This window comes from Protopterus annectens, chromosome 5.part1 (assembly GCF_019279795.1).
Source record: "Protopterus annectens isolate FY-2018-M chromosome 5.part1, PAN1.0, whole genome shotgun sequence".
Lineage (NCBI taxonomy): Eukaryota > Metazoa > Chordata > Ceratodontiformes > Protopteridae > Protopterus > Protopterus annectens.
Window position 1 is genome coordinate 625,375,520 of NC_056736.1, and position 22,064 is coordinate 625,397,583.

General features: G+C 39.2%; 1 protein-coding gene across 1 annotated transcript in view; it reads right to left on the minus strand.

Annotated features, from left to right (window-relative positions):
• Positions 1-22,064, minus strand: part of LOC122803568 (WD repeat-containing protein 49-like) — a 1,120,011-nt gene that overhangs the window by 17,573 nt on the left and 1,080,374 nt on the right. Inside the window, exons 28-29 of the mRNA XM_044073240.1 lie at positions 14,189-14,379; positions 1,248-1,351 (exon numbers count right to left, since the gene is read on the minus strand). Of these exons, the coding sequence (XP_043929175.1) occupies positions 1,248-1,351; positions 14,189-14,379 (295 nt within the window). The remainder of the gene's footprint in view (positions 1-1,247; positions 1,352-14,188; positions 14,380-22,064) is intronic.

Below are 22,064 nucleotides of genomic sequence, written 5' to 3' on the forward strand. Positions count from 1 at the left end.
CCCCCTGTACTATTAATGAACAGATGCAGCTCCTAAATGCTTTATCCCATGCATAGGCCCCTGCAAATTATCTATGGTATGATCGAATTTATTCTCATTAGGGGTAATATATAATTATCGACCAAGGGATGGACAAGGCGAATCTATAACCAAATACGATAGGTTATTTTGAGCACAAAACAGGAAATTGGCTAGGCTTGAAATGGCCCACAAGGGCAGCTAGCCTAGTACTTACCTATGAACCTATAAAGTGGATTCACTATTCATTCTGACATTTCATGTTTTTTTTATTTTACACTATTCCATGCAGAGCTCCAAAAGAAAAAACAGTATTATTTATTATTTATTTATTTATTTTACATTTGTTAACCGGGATGGTCCGACTGGATACATGTCCTTTTTCAGCAGAGGCCCGGGGAGAAAAGCTCCAACAGAGTTACATTGATAATTAGGTACAGTAAATGAGCTGAAAGAACTTAACAAAAACATAGGCTATTTACATACAAGTACAAGACTGCCATTACTATTTCTGAGATTACTACAAATGTAACATTAATAACATATTAGCATGGACGGTAGGCAGTATAATGACATAGAGTTAGACAGGATACATATTTCTTTATCACAGTATACAAAGTACTTATCATCTTAGCTAGTTGTTTATGTTTTAGTTAATGGCACAGAGCTAGTCTGGGTTTGAGCAAGGACATAGCCAGTGTGACTTGAAGTGGAGTTTTAGACTATTTTTGAATTGACTTAGAGAAGTTGCAAGCGTGATGTTATTTGGGAGAGAGTTCCATATTTTACCAGTGGTGTTGGCAAATAGCGTCACCACCTAGGTTGAGAGATTTAGTTGTTTGGACAAGGAGTCTGTTTGCTGAGTGAAGGCAGCTTAGATTGGAGTAGGGAGTCATTAAGTTTTTTAGTGCTGGGATATTCTCAGGTTGTTTAAGGATTTTGAAGGCCTCTATGAGTTGGGACTGGTGAAGAAGGTGTGGGAATTCTATCCATCCAAGCTTTTTCAGGTTAGTACAGTGGTGTGTTCTGTAGGGTAGGCCTGTAACGAACCTGGCAATGTGATTATAGCAGGATGAGAGCTATAATCAAAGTATCTCAAACAGATATACAAATACACTGAATCTAATAATTTGATAATTATAATAATATCAGAATACCATGTACCTCTGTATACAGTGCACAATTTCTTGAATGCAATTCTTAACATAAATCAATATGATTTCACTTACCTTTTTCCCAGAATTTGGGGGTAAGTGTGGCTTTCAATTTCTTGTTTGATGTCATCATCCGTAGTATTCAACTGAGACAATCGCTGTGAAATATTTAGTTCAGGCTGCAAAATTTAAAAAAATATTAAAGGTACTTACTTTTTCAAAGGTTTATAGAGTTAATTTAAGGAAATGTTAGCTGAGCTGAAGATGAACAACTGACTGCAAAGCTGTAATTATCTTTTCAAAATATATTCCTTCTCACCATTTGGTATCAGTCTATTGCACTGAGGCTCTGAAACATCAGTTTCCCTCCTAATCAGATACGTAATATTATATGTCATGTTATTACATGATATGATATGTGTCCATTTGTAAGCAGGTTTATATGCAGGCTTGTTGGTGCAAAGAGAAAATGTCTGTTTCTAGCTAATATAAGTATTAGTGTAATTTATATTTTTCTTGATGTCCAGCAGTTCTAGTTTGCACCAACAGCTAAATTAGTTATGTTATTTGCAGCCTGTGCTAAGTGGCTCTTGCCTGTGTTGCTGTTGCTATTGTTGTTATTGTTGGCATTGGCACCGTGTTTGGATACTTTAACTAGCTCTATTATTGTCAGGCAAGCTAAAGAGAGGGTCTTTCTGTTTACTGTAACTATCTGCAATGTGTTGATATATTTTATTTCCGGCTTCTGTTACTATGAGCTAAGCTAATGATGAGCTGTCCATTTACTGTTTTATGTATCTTAATAAAAGAAGAGCTATATTCAGTCCTAGATGTTTTTCAGCAAGGGTTTATCTAATGGAGATCTTGTCTGACTAACCTGTTCATTTTTTATCATCATATCTGGAAATCAGTCGATGTGGGTTTATGCAAAGCATTTGAATCTGTTCCCCATATAGAAATTAAGATAACCTTATTTAAACCTGGAATCAGGCAATATATAACAAAGTGTATTATTAGCTGATTAACTGAGATAGCAATTAAGGTGAAAATTGAAGATAATATTTCTAAAAAGGAAGGTTGCAGCTGGGGTCTCTCAAGGTTCTCTTCTTGGACCCATATTGTTTAATCTGTTTATGCCTGACTTCCCATCTCAAAATAAAATTTTAGTCAGCAAGTTTGCAGACGATGCTAAAATTGCGGTGATTATTAACTCTATTAATGATCAGGCAAATTTACAGGATTCCCTGGGTGCTATTCACTTATGGTCTTCAAATAAGAACATGGTCTTTAATGCCTGTTGCACTTTGGGCCAAATAATCCTTGTTTTTCCTTATGCCCTAGATAATATTTTTGTAAGTAGTAAAGACAAAATAATTTATTTAGGTCTGGTGGTGGATTATATACTGAAATATGATGATAATTTAATATCTGCAATTAAAAAGTACTACTTTTATTATTACATACATTCTAGAAAGCATCTGCAGTCATGATGAAATGGTTTGAATACCCCTCTACAAGGCTATAGGAAGACCGTATATAGAATATTGTGGTGCTGCCTGTGTTTACAACTGTGCCCAAATATCCAGGGTGGAAATATTGCAAAAGTATTTTACGAGACAGATTGATGTTGGTAAGAATTATAATTAGAGAAATAGACTAGAATGCCTGTCTCTGCATTCCTTGCATTGCAGCTTGGTTAGGTTAGAGAGGACCTGATTCTTATATACAAATGTTTAAATAATGCTGCATCATCAGCCACGCTGGGTATCAGATTCATTTAGCACAGTCAGAGTACTAAAAATAATTGTTTTTTTTTTCTAAATATGTCAGTGAGGCACTCTTCTTTGGAGGAAAAGCTCTTTTCATCATAGGGCTGGGAAATTGCGGAATGATATCCCTATAGGGATCAGGAAGGCCTTTAGTCCCAATATATTCAAAACAATTTTTAACCATTGATTTGGCAATAGGGTTTTTAGGCCTTAGTAACAGCCAGCAGACTCATTTAATGTCTCTAATGAGGATCTGAGTTTGATACTCACCAAACAGTGAAAACTTAACTGTTTTATTTGTGCTGATTATGGATTTATTCTCTAGTTCTGTTATTATGAGGTAAACCACAGAAAGGAGTTGTCTATTTCTCTCTGCCCTTCTAACGTCTCTCCTGTAGCACCTTCTATTATCTGTCATTAAAGACATGTAAGTATGCTAGATGTTGCAGGGTGGAGTAAGTGGGGTCTGCTTTTAGCATGGATATGGGTTATGATATTTTGAACCATTTCAGCAAAATCTGTTTCACAGCATCCATTTCAACAAACATCATCAAAAGTAATCTGAGTGAAGTGGTAGTGGTGGGGGGTAGCACTCTCCTTACATAGGTTCATAGGTTCATAGATACGTTTAGCCAGGTGGTAGCCAGGGCATCCACCCTAAAAGATATATTCTGTATCACCACTGTGTTAGATGATTAGACTGCTGATGATGAATCTCTTTGCTGTCCTCTGTCAGATTTACCGAGGTAACAGAAGCAAGTATGAACAACTCTTCATCCTCGTCAGGGCTCTGTTCCAGTCAGGATGGTGCTCAGCTCTGCCTGCATGGCTGGGTCTTCTGTGGAGTTATTGGGTGTTCTGGGTGATGAATCTGTCCCTTCCCTGTGCGTCTCTTGTGTCTCGTTTTTTTCTGGTGGCTCTCTTTGCTCTGTGAGATTTGGGTTTGGCCTGTCTGGAGGGGATTTCCCTTCTATGTCAGCACAGACATGACTGAATAAGATCAGGCTGGCCTGGTATGAGATCTGATGAGTTGTCCAGCTGAATTTTCTTCATGACATTTGTTTGAGCATCTTTATATTTTTGCAGGGTATCCTTTTTGGGAATTAAGTGACGCTGTTCGGTAAGGTACATTCTGCTAGGGGCGTTGGGCTGAATACTAATGGGGCGTTGTAAGAGATCACAGGTCAGGGGTACGATGACCTCTCCTGGATCATCATGTGGTTCATGATCTGGATGGGTGACCAGGTCTGGAATACTTGTCAAAAGGCAATCTGAGTACCAGGCAAAGAGTAAAGTGTGTAACAATGTGAGGTCCCTGATAACTTCTTCCTATTTTGGTGGGTTGCTTATTACAACTCCCCCTGTGTAGGTTTGTTGGGTTTATTTCTTTTTCCTAAAGGGTTTTTAAGGCATTTTCCTTGCCATTTTTATTCTATTCATTCTCCATTTCCTGGAGGATTTTCTGGAGTGATTTGGAGGATGTGTCTAGTGGATGGGTAAGTGTATCTTAAGAGTGTCAGTTTGCAGTCATCACACAATTGCATGTCAACCACAATCCCATAGCATTTTCAGGAAAAAAAATGAAATAACAGAGGGGGAGCCAGGACTGGGCCCTGTGGGACACCTGCTGGCACCAGCAACTGACATGGCACCACCATGAGTTTCTAACCAGTGTGCAACCCATCCTTGTGGCAGTGGGTCTTAGTCTAAGTTGCTGACACTTTCTATGATGCAATGCTGGGTGTGAGTATTTCTGGACATCTTTGATAGTGTCAATGTGTGTGTATTGGGTCAGGGTCGCTGATCGGAACTGCCTTGCCTCATCAAAAGCCTGACCAAGTTCAAGAGAAGGATTCACCTGGCACGAAAAAATGTCTCTAAAAACATCAGTCTGTAGGTCCCCATGTCTGTAGTTTTGAGTTCCATTATGATCCTCTCCACGGCTTGATTTTCATTACACGGAGTTCCATTACTTTGGTAATTTAATTTCAGTTGTAGAACCACCGCCTGGGGCTTGTGGGACCACAGTTGCCATCACAGCCTTTCTTGTGCAGAACTTTAGGAGTGGGTACAAGCCCATCATACTGTAGTAATTCTGTTCCTAGACAATTTCCTTTAGATGTAGATTTAGTGCAGGTTTGGAGGACAGAGGTAGTCCACAGCCGGCTGTGTTTTGCTTTAGTGAGGCAGCATGCTCTGGTTCTTTAGAGAGAGAGAGAGAGCAGCTCTATGCTGGAGATCTGAGATGTTTGGAAGGCTAGGGGAGGGAGGGACTTGCTTGTCTGTTGTGGAAGTTGTTTTTGTTATTGATCTGCCATTATCTGATTTATGTCTGTTCTTTCATGGGTTTCTTTCTTTTTCTAAGTTTTTTCTTCTCCTGATAAGTTTCTTGCATTAAAGTCATTTGTTTGTCTTCTCTTTATAAGTAGTTTTTTATTTTGGATTGTTTTTTATGGATTTTATTGTTTTGATAGATTTTAGTTTTTTATGAGGATCGTAGTTTTTTGCTGTATTTCATGTAGTAGCTTTCTAGATTTTAGGTCTTTTGTTAGCTTTTGTAGAGGCTTGTTTGCCTTGGAGGGTTTTGGGCCCTTGAGAGGTGCTTCTTTTTTTTGAGAAATTATTTTTGAAGGTCTTGATTTGATTTTGTAGGATACATTCCCAAGCATAATGGGTAGTGGTTTGGGTTGGTGTTTCCAGCAGCGTGGGTTGGGGGCGGGTGGCTGTACCACCTGACTCGGGCCTTTCAGAAATACTACTTTGAGAAGAAGTTTGCTGTTGTTTTTTTTTTTGGGGGTTGCCACTGTGGGGAGGTGGAGGGGGGGGGGGATATGATGTGATTATAGTGCCAGTAATGATTTGACGAATGAGATCCAATGAGGATATGTGGAGCATTTGTTCCCCATGATGTGGTCTTCCTGATGATCTGTCTAGTCTATTTCTGTCCTTTTGGTTGATGTAGTTAGTTCTGCATTTGAGTTTGTGATTAGTTGGAAGACCTTGGAACAGGTGTTTTGGGTAGTTGAAGTCACCCATGTATGTTTGGTATCAGTCATTATTTGGAATAGTGGTGTCTTCAGGAAGGCTGTGTGGGTTTCCTGAGTTCAGGTGATTTAGGAAGGCTGTGTGGGAGAAACTGTGTGAGCAGTTGTACAAACTGCTGGGGCACCTATAGTTAGCCAGATGGGTAGAATTGTTGCCACTAATTTGTCTCGGATGACATACTAAATGCTGGGTGTGTGGGTCCTATATATATATATACTCCCCCTATTTTTGTATGGTCGGTCCTTTTTGGGCTGGCTGGCATGATATGGGGGAGTAGTGTAACCTGATAGTGCTGGGGGAGCCTCAGGAATTGCTCACAGCAGCCACAAAACATCGATGTTCTCCATACTGAGGAGGTGATGGAGGGGCTTCTGCTTTTGAGCTTAGGTTTATCAGTATTTGCATTGAGTACCCTTAGTTTTTCTTTTTTTTTTTTTCTAGGTAGGTGGTTTATTTTGTTTATCATTTAAAAAAAGGCACTATGGGGGTAGATTTGTTTGCCAGGCCGGAAGCTTCAAAGGCCGTAGGCAAGGTGACCCCTGAAACTACTGCGCATGTTATCAACAGCTGGTCATCCCAGGCAGACGGGCAGATTGGATCCCCTTAGAAATTAGCCAATAATTAAATGACTATTAAAGCCTGATGTTTTGTCTCTGTATTGTGGCATCATTCTTGGTGAGGGCTAGGGGTCAGGGTCATACAGGGTCCCTGGGCTACATCCTGAGAGCTCCTCTATGTCTCTTTCATGTAGTCATGTAGTTTTTACAGTACAGGGAGGATCACACCACATCATGGACTGAGTCATGGACATTGTTGTTGTTGTGTGTGAGTGACCTGTGTTGTGTGGTAGTTCTAGGCCTGACGCCTGGACAGCAGCTAAACTGTGATCTTTTCCTTGTTCAGTCTGTGTGGGTGGAGTGTGTGTGTCCTGACTATGGAGTCACCTATAACAAGTGTCTGGCATTGTGTTTTGCTTAAGGGCTGTGGGCTGTTGCCACTGACACTTGAGAACTTGTGTATGATGTGCATGTCTTATGTCTTGAGGTGGCAGTTGCTTGGGTGTCTGCTTTGGAGGCCTCTGTAGTTTTGGTAGATTTTTGATCAAACTTCTTCATCTGACTTTACCATGCACTGCCTTAACTATTATATCTTTTTTGATGTCATGCAACCTCAAGGTGAGTTAAACATTTCTAAAACCAAACCTACTCAATGGAATGGGCTAGATGAATCAGGCCTTATTGTTCTTATAGTACACAGAAACAGTCTATCTTGCCCTGATATGGAAGTACATATCCCTGTCAGGGTAACAAAATACTGTTTGGACTGGGGTCCTCCCTGCCTCCTAGAGCTACCTAGTGAGAAGAAGGTCTATCATCCAACTTCAGGCAGGATCTGTGTTCCACTGACTCCATCCAGGGCACAGTTTTGGACTTGTTGCAGAAGCTGGATCTGGCATTTATCAATGAGACCTGGTTAGATAAGACCTTTGGTCATCATCTGGCAGTTGTCAATCAGATACGACTTGTCCTGACTTCTGATGGACAGAGTTTGACAATGATAAAGTCATGTAATTTTCTTCCACTTTAGATCTGACTATTAGGTATCATACATGCATGTTATGTGGGACAAAGTACATGAATACCACATGGTACACACATGCATGCCATGAAATAAACAGTTCATCTAATGAACTCCCAGCTGGAATACAGACCTCATGAAGGTTAGTGCACACCTCCTGTCTTGTGATTTATTAAAATAGCATCCTGGCAAGATACTCTGTCAAAATTAAAAACTATCAGTCACAAAAGAAATACATTTGTAAAACTGAAAATAAATAATTAAAAATACATATCTGTTGTCAAGAATGTCTGGGTCTTTAACCTTAGATGCACACTACTCAGTGCAAATGTGGCTCAACTGCACCCTACTGATGCTCTTATGCTATAAATAAATTTAGCTAAAACGGAAAACTTTATATCTAGAAATTTGATTTATTCCTTGCTGCTGGTGGAAGTGCAAAAAGTTCAACATGCTACTTCCCTGCGTACTGCTGTGAGAGAAGCTGTTGGGGTATTAGAATTCTTTTTATTTTTCTTGAGTATGGGAAATATACAAAAGAGGCAAATGGAGAGAAATTATGTACTTATAATCCATCTAGAAATAATGTATTTATTAAGAATTGTCCTTTCAAGAGCAAAAGGACTTACAAAAAATATATATGCATGTTATGTTATTAAGATGACAATAAAAATCCAAAGACTGTGAACTTGGTCAGTCACATGATTCTCTATTAAAAAGTAGAATTAATTTTAGTGTAATAAATGGAAAAACATAGGTAGGCTTTTAAAGGAAACAGAGCTGGCCTTATCACGAGCCATGGATTTGTGCACAGTAAGTGAAATTAGTAACAAACAGATAAAATAATTAACTAAGAAAAATATGTCTAAAATAAAATGTAGTTAAATAATAACATAAAATAAGAAATAAAGATAGGGTTAAATTTAAAACTATGGATATGAAAAACAGGACCATCTGAGGATCCAAAATGATCAGTTTTCTGCTTGAAAATCTTGTGGTTACAGGGAAGATTACCACTGGAGAGGAAGGCAATATATTCTGCGCTTATTTACTTATTTCTATTTATCCTTTGTTGACCAGCTTAGTCCCATTAGGCTAGTTGCCGCTTTTCAGGGGAGACCTGAGGTGGTATTGATACTACCAGAGAAAATTTGGTCAGGGCATCAGGAAATTTCTCTACTGTTTTCAAGAGGCATTGTGGGATCTTTTGCATCCACATGTTTTACTACCAATTCAGGCAGATGGGGCCTCAGTTTAACATCTCATCTGAAGGGTGGCACACTCAGACATGCAGTGTCCCCAATTGATCTACCTGGTAAGGGAATAGAACCTACAGTCTTTTACAGCAAAGGTGAGTGTGCTACCTGTTGCACAACTGACACCTAATTTAGGTCACTGAATCTGCCTAATATTGCATATAATTCTCTGCACAGTCTTTTGATATATTATTTGCATAAAATTAAATCAAAGGATCAGACTTTTGTTTGACTGTGAGCACAGTTATAGAAAGTGAAAACTGATGTTCCAGGCAGTGTGCTTAAAAAAGCATTTCAACAGCCAAATGCACTGGGATATAATGCTTGTCAGACACTTATGACTAAAATTATTCTTACTATTCAACTGCGTAATGATTTACAAATCAGTGCAGACAACAGCATGAATATTAGTTATGAGTCAGAACTGTAAATAATGTAAAAGTAAATGTTGTGGCAGCCTTCCTGGGTCCCTCTCAGCCAGTGAGGCCCTAAGTGACCAGTCGCCTAGTGATGGATCCGGCTCTGACAGCCACGGGTATACATGGCTGATGTCTTTGTGAGAAACTGAAAAAAATAGCGATCAAGTAATGTATTCAAACATGTTCTCTTAAACAATACACTAGCTCTAAACAAACTATACTGGCCTTTTGTGCATATCTGTGAGGAAAGTTAAAGAAATAATGACAGCACTGTCCCAGTCCCTATATAAGCTATAGCAACCATTTGTGCATACCTCTGAGCAGGGCTGCTTTTAGACTAGGTAAGGCTTATGGCAAAAGTATGAAGATGGGGTCCCCTACTACTGCTGTGCAAAAAACACCTTATGCTGGGGTTGTGGAGATGTGTGTGTGTGTGTGTGGGGGTGTTGGCAGACCACTTGAAGCTTTGAGGTTCCAAACACTCTATGATGCATTTTCTGCCTTATGCTTGAAAGACAATTACTTTTTAACTGTCTTTTTTTGCCATTATCTTTATGTATGTGCTTGCCAATATTGGGTGCATCCACAGATGAAACTGTGGTATTATTTGCACACACACACGCACACACACGCACACACACGCACACACACACACACACACACACACACACACACACACACACACAGATACACACACACACACACACACACACACACACACACACACACACACACACACACACACACACACACACACACACACACACGTCATTCACACTGCACGCTTGCTTGCAAGCAAATTGGAGGAATGCCAATTCATGCGTGACATGTCTTTGGGGTGTTAGTAGAAACCAAAGCACTTGGATAAAACCTACACAGAGACCCTACGGACATGCAGATTCCACACAGAAGGAGCCACAGCTAAGACCATAGAACCAAGCTGTATGAGATGGCCACATTACTCACCGTGTCAGTATCAGTTACTTTTGCATACATCGTAGCAAGATCTGCAAAGACAGCCAGTTGTGTGCAATGGTGATGTATGAATGTGATAGAAAGTGAGAAAAAGTACGGCCAGCTTACTACTGCTCTCAACTTAATATGCACTGCAACACCCACTGCACCCATGCATAACATATATATGAGTAAGTCAGAGCAACAACTGCTGAAATTATGTACATATATTCATAATACAGTGGAAGCTAGTATTTCAAAGTCCCTCTTTGACCAGCCTATCTGAATTAACAGTACAGTATAAAAAGAATAGAATTAAAATATGTTGGGGGTGGGGGGAGAAAACTCTGTATGATACTCAGTTTCTGTTTTCAAAGAAATGGGCAAACTAGACTGTCCAGCTGGTTTAGAACTGTACAGTTTGAGGATTTCAGAATGGCACTTTTTACAGCAAAATATGTTAAAGTATCTGTCCTGCCTTTCAAAATACTAAGCAGAAGGTCACAGTCACAAAAGTGCTGCAATGCAAAACATTCCAAAATTAATTAAAAATACTGCATGTTCATTTTTCTATTGCTGTAAAATGCAATATAAAACGTCACAGCCCCATCTATCCCATCTGATTGTTTTAGAAATATGCTTGCTACCATGCAGTTAGCTTTACCATCAGGAAGGCAGGGATAGAGCAGGGGGCAGGGGACAGGCGCTACAGAAGAGGGCATAACTGCTTTGTAGTACCCCCTAGGCAGGTCTGTGCAGGTGTGGGCATTAGGGTTACTACTTATCCCTCTTTGTGCAGGACAGTCCCTATTTGGGCAATTGCATCCTGCTAAAAAACTGAAAAATGGCAAATTTTCTGAGATTTTGGAAAAAAACATTTCCTAAATTTTCTTTAACATTTGCATAAAATTATTATTTTGTATCTGAAACACCTAATTATTACATGAAGCAGCATAACCCAATCAAATGCATTGAGAATAACTATTTTTGCAAAAAAATTAAGCTCAGTTCTTTGTGGTGGTTTTGGGTATGTTTTTTTTTTCCAACAGAATCTCACATTTCTACAAAAAGTCCCATTTTAGGCATCTGAAAAGGTGGTGACCCTAATGGGCATGTCCATCTAAGATGTTAAGGCTTACTGTGAGAAACCAGTACTTTACAAGACTAAAGTTCTGCATCATATACAGCAAAGGAGATGATACCACCCCTCCCTGTATAAACAAAATCAACTGTAATTAACAAAAAAAAAAAAACAGAAAAGTCTCTACTCCCACCTGCATTATAAATACTCTGAAAAAAGCATTGCTGGTCTGGAAGAAGGCAAAGTTTCCTATTGTGAATTCAGGGGTACTACAAATAAGTATAGCCCAGACGTGGGCATGTAGTCTCAGGCATCAAATTCCCAACCTATAAGTCTGTATAGAGCTACAACTACATCATTTGTTTGGCAACTACAACATAGTCAAGAGAATATACACCTACAAGCAATATAACATGACTCATTCTCCTTCTTGTATCTTTTAGGACTGGCAATAAGCCGAAACAAGTATAGTACTAGGCTGATTGAGCTACGTAAATGGACAGAAACCAGCACCAAAACTGAGAAGCACACTGTAAACAAGAAATTCAAAGTACGGGTAACAAAAGATCTCTTTAAATATAAAAAGCAAGCAGGAAGTTTGCCAGGCTAGTCTCAGTAACAAATGGTTAAACAAAATCATCTATTGCCTGGATGACGTTTTTCTCAACAGGTCACTGCTGAAAAAGCTTTTTAATGCCCAGTTGGACTTTCCCAGTAATCAAATTGAATAAATAAATAAATAAATAAATAAATAGTGCCTCCACTTGTTTCGTCATACTTTGCCATTTAAATATCTTCAATAACACAATCCAAAGTAATATAAAACATCAAAGACATGTTAAAAAATGCAAATGTTTAGCTAAAAGGTTTCTCTCTCTCTCTCCCACTCTGTCTCACAAAAATGTACATGCATAGTCATAAACAAGTGTGTGTGCACACAGACACACACACACACACACACACACACACACACACACACACACACACACACACACACACACACACACACACACACCTCTCATGAAATATGGACAAAACCAAAAATAATGATGGGACAATGGCCAAAAAATAACAGATTTTCGTCATTGCTCTTACAAAACTTAGTAAGTTGCTACAATAACAGGTTTTGTATTAGCATGCATTTTCTGAGGGATATGAAGACTGAAACTCAAATGTTCTTATTTAATGACTTCAACCTTCAATGATTTATAAAAAACACATTTTATGTAGATAAAACCAGAGCATGAGGCATAAATCTGGACATTCTGCAAAAATCTGGACGGTTGAGACTGAGGTATGCACATATACTCCCCCATACTCCTGACTATGTCTCTCACTTTCTCTCCTCTTTTGCCCTGATGTGTATGCAGCTCATATCTAAATTATTCAGACGTTTTCCCACTCCTTACTTCAGTAACTAGATCAATTCCTCCTCTAAGCACAGCTACAAATATCAACTCTGTAACCAAAATGTCTGTTAAATATAGAGGCTAATATAAATAAGAACATTTAAAAAAATCATGCTCTCGCTTTCTGTAGCTATGCTACCAGTGCCTCTCGCAGCACTGCAAATACATTTTTAATTTACAGTACAGTCTTCAGTTGTGGATGAGAAATATGTTCCATGTGTGGTGTGCTGTCCACAGTGTAGGAGACTATCCAGAAGTGTTCCCAGTCACTGCCAGGGTATTATTTAACTACCAGGTCTTCGCCCCGGGGATCACTTCTGTGGCTCTGCTCGACAGGGGCACAGGAAAATAATCTATTTGGGTGGCGAAAGCCAGGGTACATTTTTTGGCTAGGCTTGTATGGACCCTACGGCCGATAGCCTAGTACCTACCTATGAACCTATGAACCTATGAGTAGATTTACCTGCTCTCAGTGTTTGCCTGAACCTCACACATAACATAAAAAGCTTGTGTAATGTCATCATATCTGCAATGCTGCAGGGTCACAAAGGTCAAGTTGTAACAAAACTGCAATTGAAATGATTTATTGTGGTCTTATTTTTTTATATCACAAAAACCTGGCTTTTTAACAGGGGTGTGTACACTTTTTATACCCATTGTATATATAGATATAGATATACACACAGACACAGACACACACACGTATACATATATATATATATATATATATATATATATATATATATATATATATATATATCTATGGAGCTACCTCAGAAAGATCGACAGACCATTTGATCGACATTCATTTGGTCGGCAACCAGTATTCATGGCAAAAACCTGGGGATTTGCCCCCCTCCCCAATGTTGTGCGACCCTGGAGTTGATATATATAGTTAGGAGGGGTGTGGGGGGGCGAAGCCCCCCACCTATTTTCTTTAAAACATGACAAATTCAACAAAAAATACACATTTTAAATTAAAATAGGTGGGGAGCTTCGCCCCCACACCCCCCTAACTATATATACCAACTCCAGGGTCACACAACATTGGGGAGGGGGGCATATCCCTGTTATGTGCCTTGAATACTGGTTTTTGACCAAATGAGCTGTCGACCAAATGAATTTCGATCAAATGGTCTATCAATCTTCTGAGGTAGATCCATATGTATATATATATATATATATATATATATATATATATATACACACACACACACACACACACACACACACACACACACACACACACACACACACTTCAGTGTGATGACGACTTAGGCATATCCACTGTCATTTTCCACTAAGTGTTATTTATTTGTTATTTTACGAAAGAAGTGAGGAGAGCTGGATGATTAGCCCACTTGTCCTCAGCTTTACTAACACTGCTAACACATGGGTTGAGCTGCTGATGGTCATGCCTTTGTTCTGCACATATCAAAGCACACACCTATCTATGTTCCAGTCAGTCATCATCCATACATCTGTGCCACAGTCCATTAACCAACCTTAGTACTGGATTTTTTATTGTTTTCTTCATGTTGGGTTGGATTAGAAATCTGCATGTCGGATTCATCATGTTCAAGCAGTGGATGCACAGGCATGCTTAACGGATCGATTAAAATCTCATATGGGATCATCGGGTGCTTCCATGATGCTGACGTGAATAGTGCCCAAGGCTCTGGCTGTCCAAAGGTTCCTGATAAATGAGACAACGTCTGCAATTAATGCTGGTCAAATGTAATGTTAACAGTCAATAGCACAACAGAATTGTGTGTTTACTGTAATTATACAAAATGTTCACACTGCTGTGGGTGGACCAGAAATTTAGGTGCAAAGTGATGGAGTTGATTTTAATTTCAATACAACTATCCAATATTTAAAATGGCTATTTAATTACTGACATAACAACTAGTTGGGCACTAGCTACTTAGGAGAAAATGTTCTTTTTCTTGAACTTCTACTTTAGTTTTCAGGAAAACTGTGTTATTATTATGTGACGTCAGGGAATTAATGTGTGCTCAATGTATCACAGTCTGAACATAATTAGTTTACCTGACACTAATGAATAAGTACAAAGACAGTTTAAACAAAATTTGAACTAATTGGTTCAATTACAGTGGTCTTAGATATGAATGAGAGGGGGGGTGATTGTGTGTGTGTGTGTGTGTGTGTGTGTGTGTGTGTGTGTGTGTGTGTGTGTGTGTGTGTGTGTGTGTGTGTGTGTAGAACTTCACTAACTGGGATTCAGGGAACAACACTGCTTCAGCTTGTGACCCTTGATCTAAGTGGAAGCATGCCATTTTTTTCTGCTCCCTCCATGTTTCACATCGTTTTTTTTTTTTGGTAGAAAGGCCACCATGGTCCATCAGTCACTAGTAATCGACATATATTGCTAAAAAGTACTTTTGTTAGAGATCTGTTGTTGGTGGGGCTTATGCTATTGAAAAGCAATCTGGCAATTAGGCAGAAACTCAAGATTACACAAACCAGGGACTTCTAGAATTTTTGCACACGTATCCACAGGTTGATTAGAGCCCTCCCAGTGTGAAAACTACAACTGTGAAATAAAGCTATTTAAAAGCTTTCAATTCTTGTAAAATTAATTTACTGGCTAGTAATTATACTACCTGGATGCCAGCAAAAAAAAAACAAATGGTGAAAGTAAGAGAAAATCAGCCAGAAAAGGGAAAGAAACAAATCTCTGGCTGGGAAGAATATTGTAGCCATTCAGGAAAAAAGCACTTCAAGTTTCAGTTTCATACAATAGATGGTTTCCAGTAATTTAGCGGAAAATAAATGCCCTTAGAGGTGATTAAAATACTTAAAACATTGAAGGAATATATAAAGTCAAATAACAAAAGGCTGGAAAAAATAGAAGCTTTACTTGGCTATTCAGATGAATATAAAACTGCAAAAATTAGAAGATGAAATGAAGAAAAGGCTGGCTGAGTATGAAGCTTCCAAGAAGAGCTGTTTCAAATAGCAGAGTTAGAAGATGGAATGCAGACAGAAAACCTGAGATTTTCTGTTGTAACAGAGAAAATGGAACACATTGCATCAATTTTATGAAAGTACAAATAAGCGACTGGAATGTTGTTCCAGAGCAGGATTTGTTAACTGAGAGGACACATCACGTACATACCCCAAATCTGGCCATTAGAAAGTGGCCAAGACCTATTCTAGTAAAGACACATTCAAACCAGGGGAAGAGTTGCTTCTGACATGAATGTGGCAGAAAGGGGAAGTATTAAAACTGGGAGATAGCAGAGTGTTTGTGCAAAATGATTATTTGCTGTTCACCAGCCAAAAGAGAAGCAAACTTATCCCAGCAGTCCGGGAATATCAAGAGGCAGGTGTGAGAGTCATGCTATGTATCAAGCTGCCATCACAATATTTTCCCCTGGAGAATCAGACATTTTTGGGTAGAAAAGAGAAGGAGGAAATAAAAAAGTTTACCCAACAAAGTGTGAGGCAGCAAGCATTCTTCTGACAATAACAACATTTAGGCACAGATTTTGCCAGGAAACATTTTCTATAGTTCCAAAGGAAATGCTTGAGAGATAGTAAAAGCACAGGAACTGACTAGAAGTATCAGAAAATGCACATGACCAGGAAGATGACCAGTAACTCTACAAAATTAGTGAATAAATGGGAGACTATAAAGCATCGGCTTCATTAGATATAGGAACAGACACAAAGAATGTGGCTTTGGAAGAAGTGGCTGAGATACACTGGAATTTTCTTGATATGTTAAACTGGTGGGTGAACTATAAAGCATATATCCCTGTTTGTCATTAATGTTTAGAAAGACAATGAAGGGAATGAAGAAGTAACTAAGTAAAACTTTTATTCTTATTTAGATTTGTATACATTTTACATGATATAATTATGTTATATTGTAAAGCAAAATCAGATAGCATAGGCCAAAAAAAACCCCAATAAAAAAACAAATATTGGCACATCAGCCAGAAACCATTTGGACAATACATTTGTAAACTAAATAAGTTATTGAAAAGTTAAGTGCATTCATCCACTATTAATTCAGACCTCATCAGAACCAATACCAGACAAAAGTGCGTAACTTTTCAATAAATTACTTAGTTTGCACTCATACTGTCTAGATGGTTTCTGTCTGACATGTGCTGATATTTGTATACTGTATGCAGTTTTGTATAGTGTGCAGTTAGGGGTATTTAAAATGTGAGGTGAAGGTGTCTTTTCAGTGTCTGGTGGATATGTTAAAATATATTAAAGTAAGAAAGTACTTTTCTAAGCTGCAAGGCATACAGTCTTTATATTGTAACAATGTCATAAAGGGTGGACAGAAGCAAGTTAAAGTTAATATAATGTGATCTTGGACTGCAGGGTGGGGGATGTAGAAGCATACTGATCATATTATATGAAAAATGAAGATAACAGGGTCCTGTTTTACTATGGCAGTTATCTAGATTAATATTCTTTGTTTAAGCTACAGATATGAGATTTTAAGCAAATAAATTTGAAAACACAATAAAATGACAAATTTATTTTTTATTTATTTTACATTTTATTTATTTATTTTACATTTGTTGACCGGGCTAGTCTAGCTGGATACATGTCCATTTTCAGTAGAGGCCCGGGGAGAAAAGCTCCACAATAAAGAGGTAGTTAAACATAACATTCAAGTATAGAGTTATAGTTATTACATTCAAAGAGGAATCAGACATATATGTTATACAATTATTTAAAAGAAGTACAATACCTATAATGAACAAGCATTTGAATTAGTTGAGACCTTAGGTTAGTGGGTTTTGTAGGGACTTTAGTGGGCCAGGAAAGTTTTAGTATTAGTCAGGATTAGAGCAGGGGCAGAGCCATTGGGACTTTAATAGGTCTTTGAAGTGTTTTTTGAATTGGTAGAGAGAGGTCATGTGTCTTAGGTTATTTGGGAGGGCATTCCAGGATTTGCCAATGGAATTTGCATAGAGTGCTTCGCCTCCCAAGTTGTTAGACTTGATGGTTTGAACTAGTAGGCTTTTGGATGACCTAAGGGATGTGAGGTTGGAGTAAGGGGTAAGTATTTTGTTCAGTGAGGGAGTTTTTTCTGGATGATTAATTATTTTGAATGCCTCAGAGAGTTGGTTAAGTTTGAGAGTATTGGAGAGTTCTAACCACTCGAGGGTCCTTAGATTTTGGCAGTGATGGGTCCGATAGGGCATCCCTGTTATAAATCTGGCTATGTGGTTATAGCTAGTAGACAGTTTGTTGAGTTCCTTCTTGTTGAGGAAAGAGAATACCGGTGAAGCGTAGAGGAGTGTAGACAGAAGGTGGGTCCTAGCAATGGTTAGTTTGGTGTGCGGAGTTAAGAAAGTTTTTAATCTATACAAAGACCCGAGTTTTTTGTTTACAGACTTAATGGTCAGACTGACATGTGTTTCAAATTTAAGTTTGTTATCTATGGTCACCCCAAGAAGTTTGGTGTGGGAGACGGGTTTGATTATGATTCCATTGTTGGAGGACACGCAGAAGGTTGGGGTAGTGGCATTAGGTGGTTCTTTTACTTGGGAGGTATTTAGTGTGGGGAAAAATAGAAGTAATTTAGTTTTGGATGGATTTAGTAGAAGCTTTAGTTCTGAGAACCATGTTTCAACTAAGGAGAAGCAATTTTGGGTAGCAACTTGGAGTTTAGCAAGAGAAACGTCCGAGCATATCAGGGTGGAGTCGTCTGCGTATTGAATGCAAGTGGCTTTAGGAATGATCGTATGTAAACTGTTAATAAATAGGGAAAAGAGAAGGGGGCCAAGTATAGATCCTTGTGGAACACCGATATTAGTGGGGAGTAGGTCTGATAGCCTGTTTTGCCACTGAACAGCCTGCTTTCTACTTGATAGGTAGTCGTTAAACCAACTTATTGTTGGTTTACTAAGATGAAAGGTTTGCAGTGTTTGTATTAGTAGTTGGTGGTTCACCATGTCAAAGGCTTTTGATATGTCAAGAAAAAGCGCAGAGGAAATAAGTTTGTTATTGCGGCTTTGGTTGATTGAATCTACAAAGGAGAGAAGAGCAGAGGTTGTGCTGTGATGGGGGCGGAATCCATGCTGGGTGTTAGACAGGAGGTTGTTTTGAGAAAGATGGGTAATGAGCTGTTTATGAACACAGCGTTCCAGGATTTTGGCTAGAGGAGACAGTATAGCTATTGGCCTGTAGTTAGATGTGTCAGTGGAGGATCCACCTTTATGGAGAGGGATGATATAAGAGATTTTCCAGATTGAGGGGATAGAAGATTCAGATATAGATTGGTTGATCAGGATTGAAACAGGGTAAGCAATGGCGTCAGATGCTATTTGTAGGTAGTTGGCTGGGAGTAGGTCAGCCGCTAAGGTAGTTGGTTTGAGTTTTTTCAAGAGGGTATGAATGTAGGAGGTAGGTGTGGGTTGTAAGTTAAGGGAGGACTGAGTAGGGTTTTTAGTTGAGGTTGTGGAAGAGGGAGTATTGGAATGCTGATTGGCGAGAGACTGGATGGTCTCCGTAAAAAATGTATTGAAAGTGTTAGCTATTTCACTTGGATCTTTGCCGATGAGTTTACCAGGGGTGGGGGTGGTCGATTTTCCTGGACGAAGGAGATGATTGAAGCCAGCCCAGAATTTTTTGGGATTATGCTGGTGTTTGTCTTGGAGGTGGCAAAAATATTGTTTTTTGTCCATCAAGACGGCTAATTTGGTTGAGTTTCTAAGCCGAAGAAACTTGATCCAGTCCAGGGGGCTTTGGGTAGCTCTCCATTTATTCCAGGCCTGATCCCGGAGTTTAATTTTGGATTTGGTGTCTTTTGTTAGCCAAGGAGCAATACGTTCCTTGGTCCTGGTCAGTCTTTTAGGAGCGTGAGCATCAAGTATCTTAAGGAAAGTGTCATTAAAATAAGAGACACTGTCCTCTAAGGGGAGCATTTTTAGGGAGGACCAGTTACATGCTTTGAGATCAGCAAGAAAATGTTGTGGGACAAAATTCTTACTGTTCCTGACCAGCCTGGTTTGGTGATGGTTTGATGTTGTACATTTGTGTTTTAAGATAAAGGTAATAAGGTGGTCACTAAGGTCATTGGGAAGAGTCCCTGCAGTATAGTTATTTGGGGCTTTATTAGTGAGGATCCAGTCAATGATGCTCTCCTTTTGTTGAGCATTCCCAATTCTGGTGGTAGATAGTATATTTTGAGAGAAGCCATGCAAGTTAATGGGGAGAGGATTTGAGTGATTGGAGTAGTGGGACCAATCAATATTAACGTCACCTAGTATTATGGTTTCTTGGGGAAGGGTTGTAGCTAACCAGTTAAGGATATGTTCAAGGTTTTCAACGTTATTTCCTGGTGGTATATAGACTACAATGAGATTAATACTTTTTTGTTTGTTGAGGGATAGCTTTAGGGCAAGCAGTTCAAGGTTAGGAATTTTTGGGGGTTGGAGGGGGTTCATAGTGATGCTCAGCGTATTCTTAAACATAACGGCTGTTCCCCCACCCTTTCTAGTTAGACGATCAGATCTGAGAACGTTATACCCAGGAGGGATGATTTCTTCATCCTTGGTGCTAGGTTTTAGCCATGTTTCCGTTAGACACATAATGTCTGGGGAGTGGGTTGCAAGCATGGCATGTAAGTTATGGACCTTATTATTGATACTTCTTAGGTTGAGGTGAAAGATAAGGAGGGAGCCTGCTGAGGTTCTAGCTGAATTCAGGATGTTGAGGCCTGGGTCAGAGTTAGGGCCTGGGTTGGGGTGGATGTCGCCATCTTTTGTGATGGATTTTTTCAAATAGTCAAATATTTTTTGGAGTTTAATTTGTAGTTTGAGGGTGTCCTTAGAGCTAGGTGCTTTAGGGTGGCGAGGAGTAAGATGAGGTGTTTTGAAGAACTGGTTATTACCGGGGTAGTGAAAGGGGGGGATGAGATTGGAGGGTTTTTGGGAGTGAAGAGAGGTGTGACCATTTGGGAGGTGGGCTCCTACTAGGGGTAGAGTTTCGTAGCTTGTTAGATGATAAGATATAATAAGAAGAAATGATATGAAGGGGAGGATAGTAAACAATTGTCTATCCATGGTGAGAGGAGAGGTTGGTGAGTATGAACTGCTGATAGAAAACCTTTGAAAAAAAGGGAATTAACAAAGCTAAGGGGGGAAAAAGGAGGGAGGATGAGTAAAGGTTGGAAGTGGGCGGTCCAAGGGAGTAGCCTTAGTTGTAAAGGCAGTACCAGGAAGTGGGAGGGAAATGAGTCAGATGGAGGGACAGTTGTGGTTGGTTAGCCGTAGAGGGGATGGGCTAAATGACCCTATAAATGTAGAGATAGTGGGGGCGGGTGGGAATAGGGGGCAGGGTGGGGAGTGGAGCGAGCCCGAGCGAAGCGAGGGCGAAGCGGAGCGGGGACTACACCACCCAGGTTTTCCCTGGGTCCTAAAGAAACCTGCAAGTACAAAGTAAGCTTGCTTATTTTATTTTCCTTTTAGTTCAATGTCCGCTAGCAGAACCAGAGGGATAAAATAGCTGGTGTGATAAACTAGTAAGACACAAATACTGCCACAGTCACTAGATACAATGTACACTTTATGGTTTGAAAGGTCCTTTACCCTGGGATTTTAAGTCTTCGATTGACTAGTTTCAATAGACCTGGGTGGAGGCTGGTCTGTGCGTTCGCACCAGGGGTTCTTGTAGGTCAGCGTCGGGCATGGAAGGTAGTAGTTTGTTCTTACATTTCCACAGTCATTACCCATTCATCCATTATTAAAGACTTTCAGTGGGAGAGAAGACGTCCATAGATAAGAGGTCTGAACAAAAGTGAAATTTACAAAGATTATTCATGCATCTGCAAAGTTAGCAGCAGTATTTACTTGGGAGACTTGCAGTCTGCAGGTGTATGCAACACATCATGACGGGTCTGAAGACTCCCCCCAAATTGAAATGTACAAGGTGCATTGTAATTAACATTTACAAGTACAAAGATAAGTAGTTTACTAAAAAAATAAACAACATTTAAAACTACTGATAGTTGCTTCTCTAGCTGCCTCTGTATTTTAAGGAATTCAGTGTAACAGTGCACATTTTATTTTATTTGTTTAAAGGGAGCCAGTGCATGTTTACTTAGGGCTAAAAGTTAATGCCTACTGAAAGCATACAAGCTGTTTTTGCAGCTGGGAGGGAAACAGATACAAGAAAAGACAGCATGCACTTTAGAAAGCGTAACCTTAATTTTAAAATAGATAATATCTATGGTTGCAGCCACTGATTCAGGGTAGCTGCTCTTACCTGGATAGGTACACTTTTTTTTTGAAAATATACACAGTTGTGTGTGTTTATTCTGACTTAAAAGAGAATGGGGGTTCTGAAAATCTATTTTTTTGTTTGAGTGTTTTCATTGAAACA